Here is a 10,000-nt window from a genome sequence, read left to right on the forward strand (position 1 = left end):
ACACACACACACACACACTGACACACACACTTAGACCAGTGTTTACAAAACCCCATGTCCTGGAAAGCTCTTCCAGCTGTGCTCTCTGACTGTCAACATGTGTGAGAGTGTGTGAGATTGTGTGTGTGTGTGTGTGTGTGTTGATGCGTGTGTGTTCGCGTGTGTGTTTGGGTGTGTGTGTGTGTGTGTGTGTGTGTGTGTGTGTGTGTGTGTGTGTGTGTGTGTGTGTGTGTGTGTGTGTGTGTGTGTGTGTGTGTGTGCGTTTCAGGGCAGTGGGCAATATCATTGTAACCTTTTAATGACGGTGTTGACGTTTGAAACGACAGGAACTTGGCACCAATTCAACAAGCCAACCCCCCCCCCTCCTCCACACACACACACACACACACACACACACACACACACACACACACACACACACACACACACACACACACACACACACACACACACACACACACACACACACACACACACACACACACACACACACACACACACACTCCCAGGAACCCACTCAGCCTGTGTCTACACCTCCCGTCGTCTGTCATTACCTGTGTGTTTCCATTCTGTTTTGGCCTCGACCGCCCCCGCCAACCCTACCACATGTGTGTGTATATGTGAGAGAGAGAGAGAGAGAGAGAGAGAGAGAGAGAGAGAGAGAGAGAGAGAGAGAGAGAGAGAGAGAGAGAGAGAGAGAGAGAGAACAAGCGAAAGAGAGAGAGAGAGAGAGCTTGGCTTCCTATTAAAGGTTTCCCCTTCACATAAGAGCTTCACTGTTCAGCGTCTTTGAGAGAGAAACAACGGGCTGTGTGTGAACACCTGACCACCGCTCACACTCACACACACAAACACACACACTCACACACACGAGTGCGCCCGCCAGACGGCCCGCAAACACGCACGCGCACACACACACACACACACACACACACACACACAAACACACACACACACACACACACACACGCTCACCTCCGACCAGGCCGATCTTGTTGGTGACGGCGTAGCGCAGGATGCGCTCCTCGGTGACGTACATGACGAACACGCGCTCCATGCTGAGCTCCTGGGTCTCCGGGCGCCCGCCGCGGTTGTCGTGGCGACAGTCGCGGTGCGTCAGGTTCTGCCGCAGCTGGAAGGAGAAGGACTCGGAGCCGCGCTCGGCCGACTCCACCGTGTACTCGCGCACCGAGGCCGAGGTGGTCACTGTGGGGGAGGGGCGGGGCGGGGGTGAAAGGTTAAAGGTCAGCCGGGGAGGGAAACAGCCGTTTTAAAGGGGGCGATGTTTGGCCTTACGACGGATCAGTGTGGCCGCCTGCCCAGCGGACGGTAGAAAGTGTTGCTCATCCATCCATTTTATTTAACTTTTACTTGTACAAGCACCGTGTGACAATGTAAAGGAAGGTGCTATGTATAATAATAATTATTATTATTATAATTATGAATGAGACTGAGATCCATCCATCCATCTTTCTGACTGTCCGCTGACCCAAACCCTGACCCTGACCCTGACCCTGACCTAAACCCTGACCCTGACCTAAACCCTGACCCTGACCTAAACCCTTACCCTAACCCTGACCCAAACCCTGACCCTGACCCCGACCCTAAACCTGACCCTGACCTAAACCCTTACCCTAACCCTGACCCAAACCCTGACCCTGACCCCGACCCTAACCCTGACCCAAACCCTGACCCTGTCCCTGATTGGCTGCCGTGCCGGCTCACCTGAGGGGGAGTACTGGTAGGTCTCCTTGAGGGGCTCACCTGAGGGGTAGTACTGGTAGGTCTCCTTGAAGGGCTCCATGGTGACGCTGGCCCCGGGGGGCAGGAAGGGCACGCTGCCCGAGAGGACGGTGTCCACGGTCAGGTGGTTGTGTTCGTCCAGCCCGCTGGCCGCCTGCACCACCGTCAGACGCTCGTTGCCGGGGTAGAACACCACCTCGGCGCGGCGGAGGAAGTCAGCGCCTGGCGAGGGGGCGGAGTCACGCAACAGGTGAGTCGGTCAATTAACATAGCAAAGAATCAATTGGTCCCCAATCCATCAATCAGTCAATCAGGCGATCGATTGTCAATTCATCAATAAATGTCAATAGGTCATTTAATTGATCATGAATTGGTCAAAAAATAATCTATAAATCGATCAGTCAATAAATTGGTGTTAAAATGTATAATTAAATAAATCTACGGCATTATATTGAAAGACTGCCTGTATGAATGTACTGTTTGTCTGCCTGTATGAATGTTTGTCTGCCTGAATGTCTGTCAACCACTTCGTCTTCTTGGCCAACACTTGGGCAGGGTTCATTGTCGTCACGTTGTTCCAAAATGTTTAATACTTTTTTCGGCTACTTGACTCAAAATTGACCCCAACTCTTTAGATGATGAGCGTTCTGCCGGTCGTAGCAGGCTGGACCTTCAACTGGGAAACGTTTTGTTGGTATCACCCAATAAAAACAATGGCGGAAAATTGGCCACTTGAGCTCCGATTGGCAGGGTTCAATAGTGAAACCGAAACAATGAAACAATTTGGGAAGGGAATACATCACAATGAGACGCCTTCCCCTTGATTCTCCAGCACATTCATCTGGGTCGGGTATGTGGCTCAACAAAGATAGAGAACCAATCAGCTCTCGCTGGATGGCTGACAGAGCATGATTACCGTCCACAGGCCAGCCACCATCAGCCAGGATAGGGGATAATCCTCAAGGCTATCAGACACATGACAACATGTCTCTGAAAGGTTTCTCTTTCATGAAGGTTGACCTCATCACAGACAGAAGCAGTGTTGGTAATGAAAATGTTTCAATCCCTCTGTGTGTGTCTGTCTGTGTGTGTGTGTGTGTGTGTGTGTGTGTGTGTGTGTGTGTGTGTGTGTGTGTGTGTGTGTGTGTGTGTGTGTGTGTGTGTGTGTGTGTGCGTGCGTGCGTGTGGGTGTGTGCGTGTGTGTGTGTGTATTGAATATTGATTATTTCGTGGCGCTAAAAGACAAACGCATGCAAGGATCTCTCATTGTATGGAACATATCGTTCCGTACAAGTTATCATTCCTTACACACTAGTAAGCACAAACACGCACATACACTCAAACACACATACACACGCAAATGCAAACACACATACCCAGATGCGCATACCACAAATACAGGCACACACATGGAACGAGAGACACACATACACATGGACACACAGACACACACATACACCCCCCAAACACACACACACACACACAGCTGCATCCCGTTAGAGAAGAGTTGCACTCAGGGTATCAGATCATATCCCCGGAGACAAAACAGCTGGCCAGGAGAGAACACAGCCCCCACACACACACACACACGCGCGCGCACACACACACACACACACACCCACACACACACACACACACACACACACACACACACACACACACACACACACACACACACACACAAACACACACACACACACACACACACACACACACACACACACACACACACACACACACACACACACACATAAGCACACATTCTCTCTCATACACACACACACCCACGCACAAGATGATTGCTTGCAATGATTAACAACAAAAATCCCCTTATGAGAAAAATTGCTTTAGTGCTTTGTGTACTTTTACATCTCTGCGACATAACACAGAAATATTCAATATTGTAGTGAAATACCAATATTGAGTAAACAGTCTATCACACGGAGTCCCGAAGAACAACAGCGTGTGCAAAACAAGGCCTACCGGTGATTTTAAATCCTGCTTGGCTGTTGGGCAGCTCCAGGGCAAACAGCCAGCCGAACAGCTCTCCGATTGGTGCGACCGGCATCAGGGCCAACCCCAGCGGCTCGGGAACCTGGCCAATCACAGCATCGCAGAACAATATGGATACTTGGCAATCACAGGAAAAAGACACGCGGGACCCATGCAGCAATGACATCATGTGCCGTTCTCGTTTGAATGGACTATTGTCACTACTGAGTCATTTAGCACACACTTTTATCCAACGCAACTCAAAGATAAAGGTAATCAAGGAGCAGGTGGGACATGAACGGAGAGTGGGCAGGCTTGGCCTGTTGCTTGCCATGAACTTTGGTGGGTTCCCCCATTGGAACCCACCTCCTCCTATCTTTTCATCAGTATTAGCGAATTTGTCCTCTTCTGGCGTCCCTTTCAGGTCGTTTTTGCCACATTACATGCACGTCAACACTCAGCGCCTTTATTGTGAAAATCCCATTTGCCGGCGCTACCTCGCTGATGGCGGTGTAGGCGCGTCCGTCCCCGACCACGATGTAGGCGTGGAGGTCGATGTCGCCCAGGTCCATGGGGGTGCCGCCCACCGTCACCGAGCCACGCACCTTGCCGCTCACACGTTGGGGAGCACCTTTTGGCGGGGATGAAGGTGAAACATGGAGGTGAGGGTGGGGGGTGGGGAAGGAAGTGGATGTGGAGGTGGGGGTTGGGGGTTGAGGTTGGTGGGGGAAGTTAGTGATGCTCGGACTGCAGAACGACTAGCCTCATTCAAATCTGTACAGAGTATGACACTCTATCCCGTGAAGCTAAGTAATGATTGTATTTAGGATACTTTCCAAGTGGAACACAATGGCCGAACACATTTTCTAACGTATATGTCTGTGCATGCGTTTGGGTACGGACCATCGGGTAAACAGTGCCATCCGTTGCCAAAGAAACCAGACTGGCAGTGACAGCAGAACCCGGACGGGTAGTCGCTGCACACAGCATTCTTGGAGCACTGGTTCTGGAACCTGGTGAAGAGAGGAGGACAGAGAGAGAGAGGGAGAGAGAAGGGGAGAGAGAGAGAGAGAGAGCGAGAAGGAGAGAAATAATTAGAACAATATAGGTTCATTCGGAAAATGGTTGACTTCTGGATGGCTGGATGAATGAATAACCAATGAAGTGGTGACATACCTTGCACAGGTCTCTTTGTTGTCTGTGCTGTAATGAATGACTGAGTGTGGGGGGGGGGAGAAGATAAGGGACACACGCTCAGTTGGTTTGCTTTGGAAAATTCTGCAGCACAATGAAAAACAATGCTATCGGTTGATTTCGACTCTCTCTCTGTATGCACAAAGTGCTGGGAAGTCAGAGGAAGAGAGATTAAATGAGGTAATCGTCTTAAACAAACCAGATTCAGATATCTTGATTTACGGTAATGTTAAGATAATGTTGCAATATACACATTTATAATTTTAAAGATATTAACAATTCACAGGTCTGGCATTATTGATTATAGCACCGCTGCTGAGCACGTCTGTCTACTCTTGACCTATGGATATGAAGTCAGTGATTGAAAAATGTATTTGTACTGTTTGACAGCAGTCTGGTTTGAGGACGACTGCCTTTCAAATGTCATGTCAGCATGTTACTTAATGTTTCAATAGCATGCTGGCAAATAACTTTTTCAGAATTGATGACATGCTTGCAGCTTGACCAACAGTTGGATGAAAGTAAAAAATCACTTTGAATGTGGACTGTGGCAATTAGTTGCAGGAACCACTCACACACAGACACGCACACACACACACACCAAGTAAAAACTGTAGAAGCAGTGCTTGAAAAGACACCAGCTGTTGCCCCCCCCCCCCCTCCCTCCCCCCTGCGTGTGTCACTTAACATCAACATCAGGATATTAATGAGCGTGATGAATGCTGTGATGAACCACAGTTAAGCTTTCAATGTGGGCTCTGCTTTTTGTTGACATAACCTGTCTCACAGATAGCCTGAAGAGAGCCCTGTTTCACTGCCGTGCCTGGGCCCCCATTAGGGGTCCATCTCAGGATCTGTCCATGGAGACATCGCAAGTGGTAGTGGAAGAGGCCGTCCAGATCCATCATGCATCCAGCAGCCCCCCACCTCCACCCATTTGTGATGTCACTAAATGATTTTTAATGACGAATCAACCTCGGACCAAAAGTAATGGTCCATAGCATTTGATGTTCAGAAACATGAACAACTGTTTTATCGCGGTGTCCAACAGCTAATCAGAATAGTTTGGCGGCAGAATAGGAATATATAAATGGAAAACTTAAACGCCTCTTAGAGGCCTCATTCTCATTAATGATTCAATCAGAAACAAAGAAACTGGTAAATTCAACTCAACTTGAATTTACTCAACACAACTTTTAGGCTTTATTTGGCGGAACGTCTTGCTGTCCTCTTTTTGTTTGTTGAGTCTTAAAACTGTGTCTCTCCCTCCCTCCTTCCTATTTTTTTTACTCTTCCTCTAGAAATGCTGCATTCCCCCGATCCACTGGGTGGAACAACTTGTACACTGGTACGCACTCACACACACACACACACACACACACACACACACACACACACACACACACACACACACACACACACACACACACACACACACACACACACACACACACACACACACACACACACACACACACACACACACACACTTAACCTCAGGATGCCTGTGTCTGTTTGTTCAACAGCTGCGGACAGGAGAGTGTACAATGTGCTCCTTTTACACACATACAGGAACGCACACACACACACACACACACACGCACACACACACACACACACACACACACACACACACACACACACACACACACACACACACACACACACACACACACACACACACACACAACACACAACACACACACACACACACACAGATTACAGTGTCTGCAGTCTCATGTTTTTCATTTTAATTCATTCATACCGAACGTCGCTCATTGCATCATGGGCACCGTGGCTGACGTCAGACTATTATTTTCCGACCGGACCCGTCCACAGCAGGGATGTGGAACCAGGGGTGGGAGAGGATTTAAACGTTTTCTCTGGCATCTTCTAAGATGAACGTATGATTATGGGGCCTGCAGCACGCACATTGAGTGAGAGAAATGCCGGTACTGCGAACAACCAAAGAGGTCTACAAACAAGCCAGTTAATGGGTAAAGGGAGAGAGCCTTCGGGTGTGAGAGAGTGAGTTACAGAATGACAGAGAGAGGGAGAGGGTGTGACAGTCAGCGACTAAGCGGGTCTGTGAGATCGTGAGTGAGTGAGTGAGTGAGTGAGAGAATGAGTGCGTAAGAGAATGAGGGAGTGAGAGAATGAGTGAGTAAGAGAATGAGGGAGTGAGAGAATGAGGGAGTTAGGGAGTGACTGAGGGACTGAGAGAATGATTGAGTGAGTAAGTGGGAGATTGAGTGAGAGAAAGTGAGTGAGAGAGTGACTGAGTGAGTGTATGTGTAAGACCACACAGGCAGAGGCAGACGCAAAATCCTATTTTTCCATTTTTGCATCCAAGATAGGCTCAATGAACAAGAGGATTCGGTTTACTTTCTGGGTCCTGCCGAACTGAAAAGTGCTCTCCGTGTGCTTTGGGCACAGAATGCGAGAGAGCAATGCGAAAACGGGATCCTGAAAAGCTTGGATTCTGACCCATTTGGACGCACCACATTTGTAATACACACGTGCAATCCTAATTGCCCCCTAACCAAAGCCCTCGCATACATTCACTCACGCATGCGTTTCCTCCTTAGGTTCCTCCATCTACTAACTGCCCGCTCTGTGCTTACGGCTGGAGCATGCTGTGTGGTTCATGATCCATGGGACAAATATTGATGTAATTTAGTCTCCTAATGCCGGTAAACACAACTTCCTGTCTGGGGCAGGTGAGAGTGTTTGCATGCAGACTAAAAAGATGACACACTCACCACACACACAGACACACACACACACACACACACACACACACACACACACACACACACACACACACACACACACACACAGACACACACACACACACACACACACACGCACGCACACGCACGCACGCACTCACACACACTCACACACACACACACACACACACACACACACACACACACACACACACACACACACACACACACACACACACACACACACACACACACATACACAAAAACATGCATGTTCAAATACGTCTCACACACACACAATCTGTTCTCAGTTAGTACCTCCGGTGTCAAAGTCGACTTCCTCTTCCTCCACGCTGACCACATGACCACCAGGGATGTGGGGGGGGGCTTGGCCCTGGGGGGCTGTGTACTGGTACTGGTCCACCACTTCCAATGGAGACTAGAGAGGGGGGGAGGCGTGCGTTTGTGTGTGGGGGGGAGTGGGGGAGGGGTTGATAATAAACAACTTATAAACAACTTATAAAGCAGAAAAGGGACGTGAGTAAAAATGCAATTATGTATAAATATATATTTTTTACATCAGATGTATAGAAATATCTTACTTTTACTTTTTATTTAAGCTGGCCTAATTTATTCATTTAGCAAAATCTATACATATGCTACATATGCTAAGATGGCTACATATGTGAGGTAGGCTACATATGCTTGGCTAGATACATATGCTAGGCTGGCTACGTATGCTAGGCTAGCTACATTTGCTAGGCTGGCTACATGTGAGGTTAGCTCTATATACAAATCTAGCATTCAAAGCTAGCTACATATGTGAGGCTGGCCACAAATGCTAGGCTGGCCACATAGGCTAGAGTAGCTACACAGGCTACACGCAGGCCACCGGTGTGGAGCTAGGCTATCTGTACCTGAGGCTGCGGCTCCCCGGGCCGGAGGGGCCCCCCCTCTGGGTAGGTCTCTGGGGGAGGGCGAGGGGGAGGGGTCTGGTACTGCCTTCCCTCGTGCTCCGGGACATATCGGGGTTCATAGGTCAGCGTCGTATCGGCACGACGGCCGTGGTTCTCCGGCTCGGCGTTCTCCTCTGGCGGGTAATAGGGGGCGGGGTCGCGGCGTTCGGGCTCCAGGGGAGACTCAGGGGTCCGGTCAGCGCCACCGGGGGGCTGGAACTCGGGGTCTCCGGTGGTGACTGGGTAATCTTCCTCCTCCTCCTCTTCCTCCTCCTCGTTCTCGGGGTCGATGTTGCTGTCGGGGTACTCCTCGAACTCGCCATACTCCGGGGTTGTCGTGTCCTGACGGGCAAAATGTAGCATCGGGAAAAATATCAAAAGAAGAGACAATTGTATCGTCGTCCCGTTTCAAAATAAGAGTTGAATGAGTCGCAGTAAAATAGTTCAATTAAGAGTTGAATACCTTGATGTTGTCGTAGCCTTCGGGACGCGGGTGGGCGAGGAGACCGCTGACGGCGGCGGGGACGATGTTGTCGAAGGAGTACGAGTTTCCGATGTGGAAGAGCCAGACGCCGGGAGAACCCGTGTTTCCAACCCTGAGAGAGAGAGTGCAGGTTTGAATCTGGTCCGATTTCAGATCTCCACTCGCAATTTGCTTCTGATTTGTTCGAGGCTGGCTCTAACAGGAAATTGTCAGCTCAAAGTATAATTCATGACTTACGGTTCCACCTGTAGATTGTCAACTCAAACACTTCTTCCTTCCCAGAATTTGGAGGGCAATCATTGACATCCCACAATCACTCATAACCTAATAATTATAATTAGCAAAAACCCGACAGACAATCCCAGCGACTCCCCTTTGCGGTCGTGTTGACCTTGTGCAGTCGCCACGGTGACGGCCCTTACTGGTAGAGGTTCTTGACGCTCTGCTGGTCGCTGGTGACGCCGTAGTGAGGGCCCTCTTGGCGGGAGAACAGGAAGTAGGTGATCTCCCCTCGGCTGAAGCCCACCCGGGCCGGCAGCTCGATCTCCACGTTGTACGACTCCTGGAGGGAACACCAGGGAGTTAAAAACACAAGAGAACGCCATGGTTTCAGCTTGACTCCGCCCCCTACACAGTGGGTTTAAAGGTCCCATGACATGCCACCAGGCGTGAGTTTGTTTAGCTGTTACAAGCCGTTTTGAAATTGTGCCCCTTTTGACTTCACAAGTGGGCGTGCTGATGTGTGCTGGATAGGAAAAAAAAGGTTTGTAACGGCTAATCAGACTCACCCATGGTGGAAGGTCATGGGACCTTTAATACGGTAAATCACATACAAACAATTGGCCCAGCAGCGAGAACTCAGACAGGCCAAAAATCGGGGGGCCTCAGTCATCACTTTC

At 49.5% G+C, this 10,000-nt stretch overlaps 2 protein-coding genes across 3 annotated transcripts in view; both read right to left on the reverse strand.

Moving 5' to 3' along the window:
- The window catches only part of LOC115542259 (uncharacterized), a 578,272-nt gene that overhangs the window by 168,888 nt on the left and 399,384 nt on the right, over positions 1-10,000 (reverse strand). The gene's annotated exons all lie outside the window — the stretch shown is intronic.
- The window catches only part of nid2a (nidogen 2a (osteonidogen)), a 54,888-nt gene that overhangs the window by 30,364 nt on the left and 14,524 nt on the right, over positions 1-10,000 (reverse strand). For both annotated transcript variants that reach the window (XM_030354450.1, XM_030354449.1), the window contains exons 5-14: positions 9,524-9,663; positions 9,081-9,213; positions 8,579-8,959; positions 7,980-8,100; positions 4,912-4,951; positions 4,639-4,748; positions 4,233-4,366; positions 3,727-3,838; positions 1,765-1,965; positions 976-1,206 (exon numbers count right to left, since the gene is read on the reverse strand). In XM_030354450.1, the coding sequence (XP_030210310.1) occupies positions 976-1,206; positions 1,765-1,965; positions 3,727-3,838; positions 4,233-4,366; positions 4,639-4,748; positions 4,912-4,951; positions 7,980-8,100; positions 8,579-8,959; positions 9,081-9,213; positions 9,524-9,663 (1,603 nt within the window). The remainder of the gene's footprint in view (positions 1-975; positions 1,207-1,764; positions 1,966-3,726; positions 3,839-4,232; positions 4,367-4,638; positions 4,749-4,911; positions 4,952-7,979; positions 8,101-8,578; positions 8,960-9,080; positions 9,214-9,523; positions 9,664-10,000) is intronic.

Source organism: Gadus morhua, chromosome 4 (assembly GCF_902167405.1).
Source record: "Gadus morhua chromosome 4, gadMor3.0, whole genome shotgun sequence".
In the NCBI taxonomy this organism is placed as follows: domain Eukaryota; kingdom Metazoa; phylum Chordata; class Actinopteri; order Gadiformes; family Gadidae; genus Gadus; species Gadus morhua.